Genomic DNA, 19,380 nt, shown 5'->3' with positions numbered 1-19,380 from the left:
AGAGAGAGAGAGAGAGAGAGAGAGAGAGAGAGAAATGGAAAGGGGGTTCAAAGTTGTGCATGTTCGATAAATTCGCTAAAAACGGGTTTTGTAGTTTCTCCACTCTGAACGGTAATTGGGTGAGGGGAAAGAACTACAAAACGTGACTAGCTTACCTTTGACCCCTCTTTTTGCGTCATTTTGCGTCATTTTACCGGGAACGTGCATCTCCTACCGGCTCATTTGGAAGATTTTCATTGGCCAAAGTCCCCACACTCATGTGCTGGGAGAGAGTAAACTTGCAAGATGGCGGTGCGGTGGGGCGCAAGCGAGGAGACTTTAACGACGTGCAATATGGACTTTTATCCTTTGGATACACTCGGCGGCGTGGTAATGAACTTATGTGTTTTAACTTTTTTATAGTCATTCATTCTTAGGACTGTTGGGCTGTATTCCTGCACGCTGCAATGCACACGTTGAACACTGCTCATGCCGAAGTGACACGTGGATGCTACCCAGAAGTCTCCGTATCGAATTTTTTGAATGACCACTTAATTTTTTTTTTTAGGGTTTATTATAAAATGCATGTTGCTCGTTTTCTCTCTCTATTAACGACAATTTTTAGTGTAGCAAACGTCGTATGAGTCACATTGACTAGCTTTGGGCACGCCGGTTCCACAGCTCATTTAAACCCTAAAAATGTTTTAAAATGGCCTAACATCTATCGTGACAGTCGTATTATGTTATAGTCTGCAGATCTGGCTTTTATGTACGTTGGGTTCTTATGTTTTTAATTCAAATAAATAGTATCTGGTTGTGGTACTACCGCTACTGTTGATTCATTCACACGTGTTGACAGCACGACAACGTGCTAGCTAACAAAGTAGCTTGCTAGCATTGCGATTCCCTCGATAAAAGCAGACTCACGTGGAATAATTTTTATTCGATTAACAATTCGTTGGATGGTTTTGAATTGAATCGTGGTGGATTCATCGGCTTCATGCCAGATTGCTGCAGTGCTGTGTCATCATTTTAGCGACGTTGCGGTTGTTGTACACGTCGAACGACATTGCAGTTAAGGCAGCACATTTTGGCCATAATTATTTCGCCATAGCACAATAAATTATTACACTTATGTGCTAATCAATAAGTAGTCGCGTATGCTACGGTGCTGTTGAATCACATTTGCCATGTTACCAATCTACCCGAGACTGATTGTTTGGAAAATTCTCCGATGCTTGGAAAATTCTCTCCTGCTTTTCGACGCTGTATGCATTCATGTACTAATTGCCAAAATATTTGATTTGGACATAGTCCAAAATATCAATAAGGGTGTGTTGTACACGTGGGTGCGCGACTTCCGCCATGTGGACGGCGAGTGTGTAGGATCAAACATGTCCAAACAATGATAGCGCATGTGTAGACGCAAACACGTGGCAAATCCATCCAGACGAAATGTGCAGGCTGTTCGCGAAATTTATTTACATTTGCACAATGTTAATATGGGAAAGATGGAAAATGTTTCAAAATTAACAAATTTAATAGATAACTTCAGCAATAGGCCAATATTTTAAAACAAATGTTTACAAGTGTATTGTCAGCAACCCATCATGTAAATGCAGTGTCATGTAGGTTATTTCAAATGGGCTTCAATTTGATGTAATCTCTGTTATCTTTCAGACCGCTGACCTTTGCTCTGGGGAAACATTGGACGATCTTCAGAGCTGCTTGGACTCTTCCATTCTTTCCATCTTTGACACATCATCCGTAGAGGCAAGTCCACATGATCCAACGACCTTCCCTAAATTAACATGTTTTATTGTTGTCTTGACACCTTGACTATTATTATCATTTAGACTAAAGGCCTAGATGAGAACAGTGAAGCCACGCTGTTAACCACTCTTGCGGACGTACTCGACAATATGGATGATGAGAACCCGTCTCCGTTTGACACGCTCCCTGAGTCGGACCTGCTGTTGGGTCAGGGCAGAGAACGCTCGCCGGTTAGTACACATCTGTCATGCATTCCCTGTGTTCACAATGAGATTGAATGACACAAGGCTTCATACACTTGATTTAATTTGCAACCCCCCTGCACATTGTAGCTCAGGAGATTACGCTGTCTGCCACGGTCCACTCCAGAGAAAGACTTTTGTTCAAGACCACTATCGACTGGAAAGGTAGCACTTACCCCACAAATGGTGGATATCCCCCTACTGCATTCCCATTTAGGTTTTAACAACTCACTCCTATTTGTACTCAGAACCTCCGCATGATGAGAGACATGTTGCAGAGAAGTGATGGGGAGGAAGAGGATGCTGGTTCTCTCACGCTGACCAGTTTACCTTCTGACCACACTTTGACAGACTTAGACGGTTCAACTGTTCCGTCTCCTGTCACCGTTGAGCAGGAGAGTGGCAACGGCCTCTCTGTTAGTTTGGGTGACTTGGTCAAACATATGCATCCATACTGCATGACCATTTGCATGGAGGATGATGAAGGCATGCAGATGTTGCCAGCAGGCGGAATCTTACTGGAGGTGGTGGATCAGGGTGAAAACGGGGAGCCCATCCTCGCTGTCCAAGACCTCCCAGTTCCTCTGCCAATTGAAGAGTCTACAGCTAATAAGCTAAGGGCAGACGATGAGGAAGAAATAGCTTCTGACAGCTCGGAACATATTGTTGTTGATGATGTTGATGAATCATTCTGTCAGGCTCCGGTGAAAATGACAGGTTTATGTTCAGATGGGAAAGAAGGAAAAGGGCATAAGAAAAATACTATAGAAAGAAGGCCATCTCGTAAGAAAAAGAAAAAGAAATGTAAGAAACGTTGCCCTCCAGTTGAGGGAAGAGTCCTCAGAAGTGCCGCGACAAGAAATGAAAAGCAAGAATTAATCCAGAAGTCTGAAAAGAAGCGGCTCAAGGAACAGAAGAAGAACAAAGTGCCCATGGCTCCAGCTGGCCCTGCACCTTCCTCTTTAAAACCTAGGAAAGTAACGCCACACCAAAGTGAATCGCAAGCAGAAATCTCCACTATGACCCCTGAATCGAGTGCAAAATCTGTTCCGGCGTTTGTGTCGCCACAGCCCACAGTAGTGTTAAAAGCTGGTCTTTCTGAAAATCCAGCCCCAGCAATCTCCTCCCAGCAGCAGGATAAAATGTCCCGAGCTCCTGATGAGCTCTCCAGCCAACCTTCCTCAATGTCTTCCAGCAACCCGGCGGCTGCTCTAAACTTGACGTTGACCGGAGATGAGCCCCTCCTTTCTGAGACTCCTGCAGCTCCAGAGCCAAAGCCCAAATCCCTCAGTCTGGCCGAGTACCGACGACTGCGACAACAAAAGAAGCCTGTTGCAGTGGATAAACAAGGTGATAACAGCACCAAGTGGCCCAGCCTTCCGGAGCCGCCCAAAGAATTGCCCCCCATCCCCTGCTTGCCTCAACCCAGCCCCAGGGACCCTCGGTGGTCCACCATTCAAGCTGCTAAAAAGGAGATTGAGGTCAAACCGGCCTGGCAACCTCGGGGACCCTGTGCCCCACCCACCCCGGAGGCACTGTTGGTGCCACCCGCCTACATGATGGCCTCAACCAAAAAACCTTCTAATGCTGTCCCTGCACAATCAGAAGTGTCAAAACAAGTCTCGAGCCAACCTACAGACAAATGTCCTAAACTGTCAGAAGACAATACACAAGTCAATGAGAGGAGATCACAACTTGTCAAAGCAACTACAGAGACAATCCAGTGCACCTCTGGCGCAACCATTCCTGTCCCCGGTCCACTGCAGACGGCCCCAGTTTGCCAGAATGTGCCTGAGGTCATTCCTCACTCCACGCTTTCCTCAAACAATCACAGCACGACCGCAAAGGCCTTGACAACGAATGTCAAATCTTGTTCGACTCCTTCCCTTCGTCCCACGGCGTCATCAAGTCTTAAATCAAACCAGGTTGTGCTTAAACCAAAATCACGAGTCGTGACACAAATCGAAGCTACAAAGGCAAAGAGTCCCACGCAGGAGTTGATTGAATCCTTCACCACGGAAATGGGTGAGCTTGTCAGTTGCACCCCAATGTCTCTCAATAGTTATAAACTAGTTAAACTGCTCTGCAAATTTGAAAATCTCAACAGCTAATTGACAATGGCACGTGTCGACTCAAATTCCTCTTCATATGTCCAAATCCAGAAATGGGTTTGGATTTAAAGTAATCACGACACTTGACATGACCTTTCCCTCGATTGTCTCAGTTTGTCGGTCTATTATTTGTGGTTTTAATCATACATCAATTTCTGTACTGTAGGTATTGAGGCAACTGATCTAACCAGCCTGTTGGAACAGTTTGAGGAAACGCAAGGTGAGTAAACTAATCCCCTTTACTAGTCCACATTCCCTGGTCTGCATTGTTTTTTTTCTTTTTACGTTGGTTTTGTGGGGCCAGTGAAGCTGCTTTGTGTTGTGGAATTCTACCCAGTCTGCAAATCCATTTAACTCTCATCATGCCGTCTTTGTTGGTGGATGTACAAAGCTCAACTTCACATTGGGTATACAGCAACTGGACTCCAATATTTACATTTAATAGTGGCAGTCATTGTATTATTGAGTCTTTTAAAGCCTTGGCTGGTTGTGACACTTGAGCTGAACTTACATTCGTATCAGCTCATAAATCGCTCCTGCCATTTTCTCATTCTTCTTATCTCTCTTCAGCCAAAGAGCAACAAAGTGTACCGGAGGTCTCTGGTAGAGCAGCAGCTGTAGGAAACTCTGGGTGAGTTACCCTACAGCCATCACGCTGCTCTATGGGTGTGATGGAGTCTAAAGTGTACGCGTGTGGTTGCCGTAGCGCCACTTTTTTTTTTGTTTGTTTGTTTGCCAAGACCTACCGTTCATGTCTTTGAATTGGGCTTCGACGCTGTGATACAATCCGAAAGTTATACCGCAGTTCTCGTCCCAGCAAATCGATGAGAAGGATTAACAACTTTTGTTCTGACTTTTTAGTTTCGAACTTCCACGTGAAAGAACTGTTGTGGAGCGTGTCAGTGATCTCTCAAGCCCTGCAGGTAATTTCTATGAAGTATCTGGACTATTTAAAGCACACGTTAGACTGACAGTAGAACCTCCAAATGCAAGCCAAGTAGCCTTGACACACGAGTGACCCCAAAACACACTTATTTGATTTGATGCCGGCTGAAATTAAGATTAGCCACACTGTCATGTATTCTGATTTTTTTTATTTTATTTGGGGTTCTGCTATCTTTAGATTAGCATTTGGCCAACTGCTCTTAATTGTCTGCTGTAGTCATGATGCACTCTTTTTTTTTTTTTTTTTTTTTTTTTAATTTTTTTTTTTTAATTCTTTAGCTTTGACTCCTCCAGCCACTCCTCCACACCAGATGTGGAAACCTCTAGCCCCCATTTCTCTGCTGGGAAAGGCAAAGTCCACAGAGTTGACCAAAACAAACCTCTCCAAGGCCATTCAAATAGAGGCCCGCCCTTTGACCTCAGCCAAATTTCGTGCCAAGCCCACAGGGGCTACCGCCACTGTGCCTTACAGTGTGGTGTGCATGGATCACGATTACTGCCTCCCCAGCAGAGATGTTTCTACTGGAGGAGCAGGCCGCTGGAATCTCAAACAGCAGATCACAATCAAACCCATAAGGAACCCGGCTCCAACCATGACGGCACCTCCATGCATACAGGACTCGACCCACCAATCAAATTTGAGCACGCAAGCATCTTCACCAACTTCAGAGGCTTTGAATAACAACATTCGTGGAATGGGGGCATCCTCTGTTCTGGAGACTCCGGAAGCTTCTCCAGCACGTCAGGAGAATGAATCAGCCGAAACAGCTCTTGCGAAGAAGTCTTTTGAAAGGGCGTATCATTGCCAGCCTTCCTCTCATAGTCCCGGCCCCAAACGGAGGGGGCGAAAACGAAGATCCCAACGCTCGCCATCTGTTTCCAGCGGCTCAGAGTCTGATTCGTGCTCATCTCAGTCTAGATCTCGATCGAGATCCCGCTTGCCATCCAAGAAAAGGTTAGATCCACTCTGTCATCTGAATTTCTTTTGGCTTGTGACTCAGAGTTCATCTTCCTCCTGTTCCTCTTTAGGTTTCGTCATTGCCACTCTCGCAGCAGATCAAGCTCCTCATCTCGCTCATCTTCACGGTCGTCCGTCTCCCGCTCTCCTCCCAGGAGGAGAAAATACTCGTATTCCTCCTCTCACTCTGGTTCTTGGAGTCGATCTAGATCGCGATCACAATCCCCCCAGACTCGAGCGCCATGGAGAAAAAACAGATCAGTTTATAGGTACAGTGTAGCAGTTGCATACTTTTCTCATACTTGGTTGAACTTGACTAAAGGTGGTCTTTCTTTAGTCCTTCGTATGGAAGGGCGTACGGGTACTCTGCTGAGGATGTGAAGTCTCGCAAAGACCAAGCCATTGTAAGCTTGCAAATTGTCCTGTTGCTATATTGCGAAGTGCTTTATGTTACTAACTTTATTTTGAAAATTCACTTCACAGGAGGAGCGGCGGGTTGTTTACATTGGTCGGATTCGAGGCACCATGACTCAGAAGGAGCTCAGAGAGCGTTTTTCCTACTTTGGCAAAGTGGAGGATTGCACTCTGCACTTTAGGGAGCAAGGGTGAGCGGTCCTTGGTTCTTGTTTTGCCTTGTTTTACTTGCATTGTTACTGAACCCTTTTAGTCTCTTCTGTGACATTCAAGGGTCAAGCTACAATGCTAAAGCATAAGCAGGCCTGCTCATAACTGGGGCATCCTGGTTAACATCCCAGGTTGCTCTTTTAAAAGCAAGCCACACTTTCACATGCCAAATCATGAAGTGAAGTCGTCATCTGTCAATAGATTCTAACGCAAATGCCTGTTACAGGGACAACTATGGGTTTGTGACTTACTACAGCACCAAGGATGCTTTCACTGCCATTGAAAATGGAAGCAAGCTGCGTAAGGCTGATGAGCTGCCCTTTGATTTGTGCTTTGGTGGAAGAAGGCAGTTCTGCAAAACCACCTATGCTGACCTAGGTAGTACAAAAGATAGATGGCCTCAACCTATTCGTGCCGGTCGTTTAAATTGTAATCCTCTGCCCGTGTTGCATTTCAGATTCTAACCGAGACTATGACCCTGCATTTGCAAAAGGCAAGCTGAAGACACTAGACTTTGACACTTTACTCAAGCAGGCGCAGCAGAGTCTGAAGAGGTAACAGGAAGCTGTCGCAGGGAGCAGCCAACACTTACCTCGAGAGCTAAACTTGACTTTTCAGTTTGTTGTGGCATTGTATTTTTGTTGTTTCAATGTCTTTTGTTTGGCCAAGTTTAATACCTTCTATTGAAGAGCTGTATAATTACATGAGTAAAAGACATTTAAAAAAAAAAAAAAAAAGCAAAATGTGACATTTTTTTAAATGTTTATCTTAAAATTTAAAAACAAAATGTCTGGAGAGAATCACTTTTAAAGAGCAAACCAATTGGGGCTCTCCTTAAATGTTGTGAAAGGATGTATTACATTCACGTGTACTGCAAACAGCAATTAAAACCGTGAACCTGAACTGTCTTCTTTGGTCTTATAAGCATGTCAACTTTACTTTTCCCTTCCACTGTTGTACACTGCAGTGTGATTATTTGATACTGCTATTTTTTCTCTTGGTGGATTGGTGTGAGGTTGCAAGGGTGTGCCCGCAAGTGTATGACAAATGATCGACACTTGATTATTTTTCAACTCTATCCCATATGTTAGACTGCCTTAGATACTGAAAGGTGAAAAATACTGACAAACTCAGTACAAGATATTCATAGCATTGAGAGAAGGGATAAACCTTTTTCAAACATTGGCTCTCTGCTGCATTCCTTATATGGGCCGAGCATCCAAAGATAATCGATGCGCGCTAGATGAACAGCTCGATGGCGAACAAAACACATGCAGGTAGTGATTTGTTTTCGCAGTAGGATGTCCGCATTAATCTCCACTTTTAAATCTTATTGTATCGAAACCGAATATGTTCTTTGCTAAACTTAACCCTTACAGAAATATCCAGACTAAAAGAAAATAGGTTGCACCACGGAAATTTGTACGTTAATATCTTTGTTTTCAGGGTTGGCGATCAGATACGGGAATTATCTTGACCAATGAAGTGTCTTTGTGCGATTTATTGGTCAGATCTGGTTTTGACTGGTTTAAACTAGTCTAGCGAACATGCGCACTGCGTGTAAACAGGAAGAACTAGGGAAAAAACAGGGCAAATACACTAGAGAGCAACGAACGCGAGGATTATGCAAAAATGGATTGCGGTTCATTTTATATTAACATCAAAAAGTTGTTTTGTCAGATCTGAACGAGTTTCCGATTAAGTTAGTCGCGGCTATTCGACCGTTCTGGTAGGCTCGCTGAACCGAGCAACACCAGACCTGCTGTCTGCCTCGACCGTGACGCGATTGACTTGCTTATTTATAAACTACGCTTTTCTTGGATTTCAAGATTTTCACTCGTTTCTAAGAGTTTTCTACCATTTTGAAAATGGTCCAAAAAGATAAGACGCTGGAGAGGACACCCGTGGAAGCCGAACCGAGCCCCAGCCCAGTCTCAGGAGAGGCTTGTGCCGAGGGTCCCGGCCTGTTGGAAGAGTCCGGCGGAATCATAGTGGAAGCGACGGGCCACAGAAAATTCATCAGTGGTGTAGTGGAAGGTATTTGTGTGATGAGCATTTTGGAATAGCGATAAAAGATTGGTTAATCGTATTTTGTGCTGAACAAGCGTGCTATGTAATTGCGTAATTGAGCAGAAAATGACGAAAAGGTTTCTCTATTGTCAATCGGCATTACACCCATCTCATTGTTGCTACAATATTCTTGTTATTTGTTTTGGCTCGGTCGTTGTCATTCCTGACACATGCATTGGATTTATTTTTTAAATAACGCGTTTGATATAATGATGAGTCAAATTCTTGGACTAACACAAAGGAGCGAAGAAAGCCTCCATTAGCAGCACGTTATGAAAAGTGAATTGCATGGTTTGCCATTGCAGGCTTTTATGGACGACCGTGGACAATGGAACAGAGGAAAGAGTTGTTCAGGAGGTAAAAATATCCTGCTTATTTTGATTGTTTTTTTCATCCATTCTGATCATTGCTGTCACTATGTTTAATAGACAGCAGAAGTGGGGACTGAATACATACCTTTATGCGCCCAAAGATGACTACAAACACAGAATGTTCTGGAGGGAGTTGTACTCCGTGGAAGAAGCAGGTGACTATTGAGAGCAGATGAGGAAATAAGTCACTTAGTTGTAAACGTATGGGTTAAATGTGTATTTTGTTTTTGTTTCCCAGAACAACTTATGACACTAATCGGAGCTGCCAAAGAGTATGGCATTGAGTTCATATATGCCATTTCTCCCGGACTTGACATTACTTTCTCCAATCAGAAAGAGGTCACAGCACTCAAGAGGAAACTGGACCAGGTATTGCAACATGTTTTGACACTCTTTGTTAAAAACAAACAAAATTAATGCAACTCGGTGGCAATTACATGTTCAGCATTTAAGGTGTTCTTTTGCTATTTTGGTCAAAGTGCACTTTGAATGCATTCGAGGTACCACCTTATTGTTGGCTATTATTAACAAGCTCCATCTCTATTAATTAGGTGACACACTTTGGTTGCAAGTCATTCGCCTTACTTTTTGACGACATCGACCACAACATGTGCCCTGCCGATAAGGAAGTGTTCAGCTCATTTGCACACGCTCAGGTGTCCATCACCAATGAAATCTACCAGTACCTCGGAGAGCCTGAAACCTTCTTGTTTTGTCCCACAGGTATAATTTGAACTATCTGCAATTACATGCTGATGTTCTTTAGCCTCGGTATTGATTAGCTTTATCATTGTCCTCATTTGCAGAGTACTGTGGAACCTTCTGCTATCCAAATGTCCCTCAGTCTCCTTACCTTCACACAGTAGGAGAGAAGCTGTTGCCTGGCATTGATATTCTGTGGACAGGCAAGTGTGACACACTTTCTCATAAGCATTATTCCAGCTGCATTTTTGAAGTTGCTTCTCACAAGGCTTGTCTGTTCACAGGACCCAAAGTGGTATCCAAAGACATCACAGTTGAGTCTATAGAAGAAGTGTCTAAGATTTTAAGAAGAGCCCCTGTGATCTGGGACAACATCCACGCCAATGACTACGACCAGAAGAGGCTCTTCTTGGGTCCTTACAAGGGCCGCTCCACAGAGCTCATCCCCAGACTGAAGGGAGTCCTCACCAACCCCAACTGCGAGTTTGAGTCCAACTTTGTTGCCATCCACACTCTGGCCACCTGGTATAAGTCTAACATGAATGGAGTGCGCAAGGATGTAGTCATGAGTACGTATGATCCATTTCAGAAAAAGTGTGTTCTTTACAATGCAGCATCATTAATGATCTGGCCTCTTCTCAGCGGATGGTGAGGACAGCACAGTTTCCATCCAGATTAAGTTGGAGAACGAGGGCAGTGATGAAGAACTGGAGACAGACATGCTGTACAGCCCTCAACTGGCCCTGAAACTGGCTCTCACTGAGTGGCTTGGAGACTTTGTTGTGCCTCATCAATACAACAGTAAGAGAGCCAGTCAAAAATTTGCTTCTCTTCCCAGTTTGTTGCAGTACTAGAACCAAAACGGTTTGCTTATATCTCTTAGGCCGACAGGTGCCTCAGAGCGGTGCCAAAAGTACAGTCATCGACGTGTCCTCCATGGCGCCTCCTTCACTGTGCTCCGATACCACGGTGACGACTGTGTTCCAGCAGCCCATAATGTCTCCGGCCATGCCGCCTCAACTACTGGAACCTCACCCCATGCCAAAAACACCTGAGCAGGAAGAGGAGGTATTGGTTTGCTTCTGCTTCAAACAATCAGAGTATCGCAATTTAGTAATCGGGTGTGTTGAACAAATAACATCTCAAGTCAAATACTCGCTTGTGTTGAGTGCTGATGGGTAGTTGCTACAGTTGAGTTAATAAATCCATCCATCCACTTTATGAGGAAATATTGAATTGGAAATTGAAAAGAGCGTCTTTCTTTGGATTTGGAACTATGCTAATGTTGTGTCCATGGAGGTGGAGAAGAAGGATTCCGATGAGGAGCCCATGGAGATGGTGATGGAGAAGCAGGAAGAGCCAAACGCGGAGGCGGACCCTGAGCCGAAACCAGAGGACCCAGTCTTGGTTGACAAGATGGCGGAAGATCTGAAGCCCATGGATACAGACAAGGAGAGCTTGGCAGAGTCCAAGTCTTCAGAAGAGTCCATACAGGAGGATTCTGGGAGCGACATTGCACCCATGCAGACTGACGATCAAATCAAACAGGTGCCACGGACGGATTTGAAGCACTTCACAAACCTTATTATATTGCTGAATGTATACATTGATGGAATCCAATGCTATCTTCAAGTGTTTATTTCCCTTGGTTTATTCCCCACAGGATTTATTTGCGCCTGGTCCCGATGAGAAACCGCTGTTCACCGTGGAGCCGCTCTCAATTGAGGACCTGTGCCTCCTGGCGGAACTCTTCTACCTGCCTTACGAGCACGGCCCCAAGGCCATGCAGATGTTGAAAGAGTTCAACTGGCTGAGAGCCAACAGCAGCGTCGTCAGCGTCAACTGCAAGATGAAAGAAGACGAGAAGGTAGGCTAATTCTTTAGAAATGTGTCCTTTTAATCCAGATCCAGTGGTTAGCTCTGAGGTTGCAAAACAAAATGGCTGATATGTGCTTCCCAAAATGTCCATCAGGTGGTGTAGCCTCCACTGGGGATAAAGTAGACTTGCATGACAAAGCTTTCAATTGTGGATTTTGGCGTTAACATGAGCTGTTTTCTCCTGCAGGTTGCAGAATGGCAGTTGAGAGCAGAGAAGTTTGAGGACATGTGCTGCTCTGTCATGCAGATGTTCACACGTCTGTCCAATTCAGCCAACCGCACCATCCTGTATGACCTCTACCCTTACATCTGGGACATCAAGAGCATCATTTCTATGGTCAAGTCCTTTGTCCAGTGGCTAGGTGTGTATGAGCGCAACTACGCAGGTCTTTTGTCTCAAGGAGCAGGATAAAGTCATAAACCTCAGCAGGCATATATGCGTTATTCATTCATACACATAACAGGGTCGTGACTTATTCGCAGTCCGTTTCAGAGATCAATTTGGTCATAAATCAAAAAAGTAACGAAAGAACATGGTCATCCTGCATACAGGATGTGTGGCCTTTATAATTATTAGGTTATAATATCTTCTAGCTAGCTTAAGATGCAGCACAATAGAGCCCCGGAGGTCACGTGACTCTTCCCCGCTGCTCAGTTGTCAGTAAAGTAGCACCTGCGTTACAGTTAACAATGGAACGAAGTGATAAAATTAGCATTTGTCCTCAACCTTCTGTCCAACCTTCTGTCAGGAGGTCTTTTTTTTTTTCTTTCAACTATGGTTGGCCGGATTGGCAGTGACCTCAACAGTTTTGTCTTTGAGTTTCCCTTTCTCCACACAGATGAAAGCTTGCGATTATACCAAGGCTTGGCAGCTAGGTCACAAATTTAGGTTACAGATTAGATTTTTTTTCACCCAAATGTAATAATTCTGAAAAAAATCCGAGACGGATGGAGAACTGACGGTATGTGGCGTGTTTGCTCGCATCCTCTCCACCGCTGGAGACACGTCTTACATTGTAATTTAATAGTAAATAACGATCAAATGAAGTTCTAGCTCTACGATTAAACTGCGGTGCACTGTGGGATGCGTGACTTACCTATCGAGAGCTCTCTCGCGGTCTCTCAATTCCTACCTACAATTTTTTTTTTTTTTATTCTTTTAATCTGACTAAATGCTGGTTGTGCCGCTAGCACCTCCCTGTACTTGACCAAATCTCAGTGGCAAAGGACCCATCAAGGGCTACTGCTGCTTGCTGTGTATCCAGTATTGCCATGACTCTACTTCCACACAGAGTCACTCACTTCCATCTCTGTCTGTGGGAATGAGTACCCGTGGGGCAACCCCTTCCTCCACGCCCTAGCGCGCATGCGAGCTTGGCCATCATTCACTGACTGTGGAAGGCCATTCTGGTGCAATAACAAAAACATAGATCTGTATTTTTTATTAATTTCACTACTTTGTTACTTAAAAGGCTGGATCAGGGTGAATTCCATCTTGCAAAACAAAATACTATTATTTCCTCAGTGGCATTTATTTACCTAACCATACATTTCAACCTCTGTTTAGGGCCAGAGCGTTTATTAGAGGGGGATTTGTTTACGCAAATTCTAAGAACAGTATTTTTTTATGACTATCAATACAAATTGTATAACTACACATTGTTTTTAGATAGATTAGATTTCATCAAATGCACAACACCCCTAGTCATTAATCGAAGCAAGGCGTCTATTAGGGTTGAGCTCACTGTTTAATACAATATATGGTGAATGCTTGTCTATGTCAGATGGTCCACCCTGTGCCAGTTGAGTAACATAGATTGGCACAAACCTGAATGTGTTGTCAGTAGACTGAAGCACCAGCATGGCCTGTAGGTTACTCCTTGTAACCCAGTTTCATTTCCAGGTTTCCGTTCTATATAGTAAAGCTGAGGACTCCAGTACACAGCAGGCAGCAAACCCCCACACTAGCAAAACAATGTGAAGGTTTAGTGGATTCACTAAACCGCTGTAACTGTGTTACAGAACAGCAATCATGATCAGATTGTCATGTTTAATAACTGCATTGTCATGTGCGCAATCGACTTCCCCCTTCTTGTCGTCATGCTGCAAGCCGTGCAGCCGGCACTTAGTCGCAACCTTCTTGTTTTCTGTACTGAGTTCAACTACTAATAATGATTTTCTACTGTTTTCTCCCTTCACTATGTACAGATGGAAGAATCCACAGTACAAGTTTCTACTGCTATTGGATCGACAGTGGCCGATGTATGTGCAGTGCAGGCGAAACGGATTCATGCCTTTTTCTTGAATGCCACTGATAATTGTGATAGATTAATTGGAGGAAAGGAGGCTGCCCCGCCCCGGATGAAGTCGAATTTTTTGCGCAGCGATTTTAAGCTGCGGGTGTTAACTCCCAAATGTTTTCTTTTTTTTTCCCCCTGGCAGCTTCTCTAACTTGTGCTTTTTTTACTTGTTTCTGTCAGTAGGCTTATAGAAGTGGCTCAGACCAGCCTGATGCACCTACTCAAGGGAATTTAGCCTTTGCTTCCATAGTTAACCGTACTCATCCATCTGTGTAGTTCTGCCCGTTGTGCTTGTGTCAAATTGGGCCATGCAAGGGGTGCATGATATCTAACTTTATTATCTGGATGAAGGCACTTGGACTTTTTTTTTTCCATTATGGTTCATATATATGAATTGTATTAAGTTGAAGCAATTCCAGCTTTCCTCCCCGTGGGTGCATCTGCTCGCTGTGTCGAAAGCACGTTAGGCATCATGATACGTTTTGTAAAGCTGTGCTAGGGATCACGCAGGCGCGCTCCACTTGTCTGGTCACACGACAGAGCCTCTCGTCAACCCGCTCACAAAGATTGAAACGGGGTCGTCACAGTCCGTCTTTTTTTACATGCTGTCGGTATATATAGTAGTTATATCTGGTCCGCCCCCTTTCGTTTTGTTTTTTGTAATGGTAAGCAGATAGGACAGGTGCGTTATGGCTCCTCACTGGTTGTCGTGGTTTGATGAGTCGCGCTCCCCAGTCATGTGACAAGGCAGATGAGAACACAAATGCGACTTCACAGCGGGGGTGACGGTAGTTGAAGCTTACATACAATACAGTATGCTGTTAGGTTGTTTGGTCTCTTGGCAAGGAAAGGTAGCTTTATTGATATTTTGGGGAGCATGCAACGTGTGTTGGGCTGCTTTCAGGTTTTACAGGCCTGCACAATCTTATAACTTGCCCCCTTGATCTTACTGTAGTCACGTAAGCTTTGGTTCCTTCAGGCTCTTTTCAACCGAAAATAATCCAAAAGGGGTGCCAGCGTTTATTCGTCACTGCTTGAATTCTGATTAATTGTGCTTTTAGAAACATAACTGCCCTTCCTTCCTCCCCACGAATTCCCCCCATGTGCGAGAGCCCCGTGCTTTGGTAACACTCTCCGCTTGGCTCTGCTCCTAACAGGGTGTCGTAGTCAGTCCTCAGCACAATTCCCTAAAGGAGACCAAGAACCGTGGGCCTTTAGGGGAGGTCTAGCTGGAGAGTTCCAGGTATCTAATGCATCGAATTTACCACAATCCAATGGAAAAAAAAAAAGTGTTGTAAGCAAAAGGCAACAACGGTGAATGTGTGCTGATATGACGGGATTTGGTTTGGCAAAGGTGAGCTGATTGTTGAACAGTATGGAATTCAACCCCCGTCACTCCTCCTAAGTTTTTTTTTTTTGAGAGGAGGGTGTGCAGGGGGGTTAATTCATTGTTAAACAGTCACTTGAAACGTACAGTCCAAATATGTATCCATCTGGATTTCTTTCAGCAACTGCTCAAGGAGATGCTGCTCTTCCCTTAGCGCAGGCGGCACACGCGAGCACGGAAAGCGTTTTTACTTTTTATTTTCATGACATCTCATTTCTTTGCAGGAAGCGCACAAATTCCCATGCCAGTTCTTTGCGAGCGCCCGCGCAAGCATCTCCGCGCAAGCAAGTTCGCATGCACATTTGCAATGGAAGAGAAAACTCCAGGGGAAAACATTACTGTCCAGGCTAAAGCGACATCTCCGTCCTTGGAGAGCAATGAAACTCCCAATGTCCTCTGACCTACAATTGACCAACTCACCTAGCTCATATCTGACGTATGTTTTCCCACCTGGAGTTCTCTCGGCGCAGGCATCATTATTTTTTTTTCTCAACAGGAGGGTTGCGCAGCGAAATATTGCGATGCCTTACTCAAGGGAAGGTAGCATCTCCTTTAGCAAGTAAAACCTTGGTCAGACCAAACACCTCCCCTGTTTTCGAAGGCTGTATAGTCTGCGCTTGGTTGTCATGCTCTGCTCCAAAAGTAACAATGACATTGTGGTGAGGTTTGCTCCAGTGGCCCCACTGTCAGATCAAGGAATGGGAGTTCTTATTTTTTTTCCTCTGAATCATATTAATATATTTTCAACTATTTTCTTGAGGGCATGACCTCCACGTCCTCTTGGTTTAACAGTGGTTTCATTGTAGCAAATACAAATAGAAATGCAGTTGGCCAAAGCACCAAAGCCTCCCTCTCCCTTTCTCACCTGAGGAAGCTGAACCACGTTTCTTTTGACACCCACAGAGATTGTTGCCAATCGATGGGGCAAACGATCTTTTCTACCAGCCTCCACCCTCACTGCCTACCTCCAAAATCTATTCAATAAGGCCCTACTTTGCCAAAGATGAGGTGAGATGTTTTTAAATTGCATGCGTGCAAAATCTTTTGCCGTTGCGCCCTTTCCCTGCTTAACCACCCTCAAAAGTAACAGCCAAGTGTTTCTCTCTTTCTTTTCCAGGCTTCAGTGTATAAAATCTGTAAAGAAATGTACTATGAAGGAATGGAGGATGCACCTTCTGTAGAGCAGGAATCTGACCTCATCGGTGACAAGTAAGAGTCATTTCTATTTGCAACGTCTACTGGGGGCGAGTCGATATTTATTGTACTTTTTTAAAAAAAATATTAATTTTTGAGATATTTAGTTTATTCTTTGAATGATTTTTATGAAAGGTTGGTCGGAGGTCTTCTGTCCGTGAGCCCGGACTACGGCTTTGTGCTGGAGGATGATGAAGGCATCTGCGGCTACGCTCTGGGCACTGTAGACGTCAAACCCTTTATCAAGAAATGCGAGATGAGCTGGATTCCTTTTATGCAAGAGAAGTACCACAAACCTGATGGCCAAAAGGACCTCACAGAGGCTGAGGTAACTTTTTGTTCTTTCCGCTTTGTTGTCATCGGGGTTACGTGACCTTCCGTAGCTTACTTTTCTGACTGTGTTTCTGTAGAAGATGATTTTGAGTTTCCATGAGGAAGAGGAGGGTCTTCCGGAATCGTTCCTGTCCAACTTCCCCTCCCTCATCAAGGTTGACATTCATGCAAAGGTCACCGATCCCAGTGTGGCAAAAAGCATGATGGGATGCCTATTATCTTCCCTTAAGGCCAATGGTAGGTGGCGGCCATCATCACTGCTCGAGCTCCAACATACACTCCTCACAAAAAGTGACAAACATGCTCCTGTCCCATTTGTCTGTTATATCTAGGCTCCCAAGGTGCCTTCTGTAAGGTTCGCCAGACTGACAAGAGAATGTTGGACTTCTACAGTAAGCTGGGATGCTTTGAGGTGGCCAAGATGGAGGGCTTTCCCAAAGATATCATCATAATGGGGCGAAGCTTATGAGGCAATGTTAAAATTACACACTGAGCAAGAGAGGGCAAGATGCGGTCAACACAGAACCTTCATAAGACGCAACTTCCATGATGGTTTCAAAGCGACATGACCGCCTGTGCCAGCAGGGACACCTGTTTTATTTTCCAAGCCCTGCGGTCCTCTTAAGGATGAGCTGATTGCAGGCCAACAAAGCCAAGGTCGACTCAATCAGTGGAGAGGAGTCACATCGGAAGTGTGACTGCATTTGTTCCATCTGGAGGCCCAACATTTGTATACCTCCAGGAGGCCAGAAGTGACATCGTTTTTTGCTGCCCCCCCCCCCCCCTTCAGCAGACATCACATACATATGACCCTCGCACCCCATGCCAGAAATGTCTGCAGCAAAAACACACACAAAGCTGTGAAATGAAGGCAGCATGACACCATTCACAATGTAACGTACTAGACGTTTCATTGAGGTGACACAATTGTTCCACAGTTTACTTTTTTCATACAAGTGGCACTGAGTGGAAACACGTGCACAGTTTGAACTTGCAAGATCATTGCACACCAGAGTGCATCTTTTGAAGTGGTCTTTTGAAGCAATAGTGAATTTATGCTCAACGCTTTACGTTTTTCCCTTGTGAACATTTTGCCTTTTGGTGTTTTTCTCTAATGTTTAGGTTTCTAACAGACCTCAGTGTCTTCTATCAACACCTAAAGCTGATACAAGAAGGCTTTGGTGATTGTGGAAATTGTGTCACACACAGAAGACCCCCCATTTATGTGAAATGACACATCAGCCTAGGTTGTGAGATTTTTTTCACGTTTTCCTCTCCCAAATTGTTTACTGATCTCATTCAGGGGTGGGGAACCTTTGTCCTATGAGGGGCCAGTTAACTTTTTATCAAGTCCCCAAGGGCCATAACTTCACTTATGACAGAAAACAATGCAACAAAAAACAACAACAACAAATGTTTATGATCATTTGTAAGTGAAATGTTTTGAGCAGTTTGTCTGAGTTTCTTTTTCTAGAATTGCATGCTGGACAGGATCCAAAGCTTTCAGATTTCCCCACCCCTGTTCAGTATCAAATTTACCACAGGACCAAAAATCTTTAGTGTTCCTACCCATTTTTGTAGGGGGAAAATAAACGGTGCAGTGTTTTACATTGATTGGATGACTACTCGGTTACGTACTTCTCAAACATTTATCAGCACCTGGTGTCCACGTCAACATGTGATCCGTGCGACAGGATATTCCCTCTGTGAAGAATTTCCCTGCTGATTTGCTATCTTTTTAGCACCGTCGCTTTAGCATGAATGTCTGCCACTCAGCAGTTCGTTATTCCATCTTGTCACCAAAGTGGCATTTAAGGTCTTGTTCTTTCTATTTTATTTCAGTTTTGCCTTCTGATGGGTTTCCCAATTTTATTTAAAAAAAAAACTGTATAGTGAACAAACAAGCACTTTGTTTTTTTTAAAAAAAGAAACTTGTTTTGTTAATCTTAATTTTGTCATGATGGTCATTTCAAGGCACAGAGGAAGATGCATGCCACTTGCCTCTGTGAGTGTGAAACTGTAGACGGGTGTTATATTCATTTTGCATACCTTTACTGACATAGTGTTAAGCGTTCTGTTTGGCCTGAAGGAAAATGTTTTGTTACTAGTCCCTTCGCTTTACAGGTACTCCTCTGGACTAATTTCTGATATGAACGCAGATGTTCTTCTCACGCTTGTTACATGCTTTCCTTGTCTTCACAGGAGGGATCAGCTGTGACTGAGTGAAAGGGCTGCTCATATTGTATTGTACATAATGTAAGTTTAGGGGCAGTTTTACATGTAAAATTTGTATGTAAGATTCATAAAGTTGAAAATAAATCTGAAAAAAAAAAAAAAAGTCTCACAAAGGGTCTTTGGTCCATCATGTGTTCAAATGGTTACTGCAGTGTGTTCTACACGCACACAAGAAAATGTGACGGTATAACCCACAACACAAACAGTTTATCACAAAGTTAACATAAGCAAAAGCAACTAGTACAATTTCGTAGTTGTTATGATTTCTATTTTTTCAC

At 44.0% G+C, this 19,380-nt stretch overlaps 1 protein-coding gene and 1 non-coding gene across 2 annotated transcripts; both read left to right on the top strand.

Moving 5' to 3' along the window:
- Window positions 1-208: 208 nt before the first annotated feature.
- oga (O-GlcNAcase) lies at window positions 209-19,216 on the top strand. The gene is made up of 32 exons (XM_068652627.1): window positions 209-369; window positions 1,660-1,752; window positions 1,836-1,982; window positions 2,085-2,159; window positions 2,243-4,019; window positions 4,272-4,325; window positions 4,676-4,736; window positions 4,967-5,028; window positions 5,330-6,005; window positions 6,080-6,277; window positions 6,346-6,412; window positions 6,492-6,613; window positions 6,859-7,010; window positions 7,090-7,186; window positions 8,479-8,669; window positions 9,008-9,059; window positions 9,131-9,228; window positions 9,312-9,442; window positions 9,625-9,796; window positions 9,880-9,978; window positions 10,060-10,344; window positions 10,418-10,576; window positions 10,659-10,843; window positions 11,075-11,323; window positions 11,439-11,642; window positions 11,841-12,015; window positions 15,111-15,196; window positions 16,244-16,348; window positions 16,458-16,549; window positions 16,670-16,862; window positions 16,945-17,104; window positions 17,200-19,216. Exons 1-32 carry the CDS (start codon window positions 286-288, stop codon window positions 17,334-17,336), a joined length of 6,438 nt encoding a protein of 2,145 aa, XP_068508728.1. The 5' UTR covers window positions 209-285; the 3' UTR covers window positions 17,337-19,216.
- LOC125979073 (small nucleolar RNA SNORA50) lies at window positions 6,651-6,791 on the top strand. Its single transcript, XR_007485198.1, has one exon. It is a non-coding gene; the product is annotated as a small nucleolar RNA SNORA50 (small nucleolar RNA).
- Window positions 19,217-19,380: the final 164 nt, after the last annotated feature.

Source organism: Syngnathus scovelli, chromosome 12, assembly GCF_024217435.2.
Source record: "Syngnathus scovelli strain Florida chromosome 12, RoL_Ssco_1.2, whole genome shotgun sequence".
Lineage (NCBI taxonomy): Eukaryota > Metazoa > Chordata > Actinopteri > Syngnathiformes > Syngnathidae > Syngnathus > Syngnathus scovelli.
The sequence above is the reverse complement of the archived record's forward strand: the minus strand, read 5'-3'. Positions and strand labels throughout refer to the sequence as shown.

What these genes read in the sequence shown, in the direction of transcription:
- oga (XM_068652627.1), top strand. Translation starts at nt 286, where the DNA reads ATGGCGGTGCGGTGGGGCGCAAGCGAGGAGACTTTAACGACGTGCAAT. An exon ending in GACCACTATCGACTGGAAAG is followed by an intron (nt 2,160 to 2,242) that starts GTAGCACTTACC and finishes ATTTGTACTCAG; the next exon opens with AACCTCCGCATGATGAGAGA. An exon ending in ATCCTTCACCACGGAAATGG is followed by an intron (nt 4,020 to 4,271) that starts GTGAGCTTGTCA and finishes TCTGTACTGTAG; the next exon opens with GTATTGAGGCAACTGATCTA.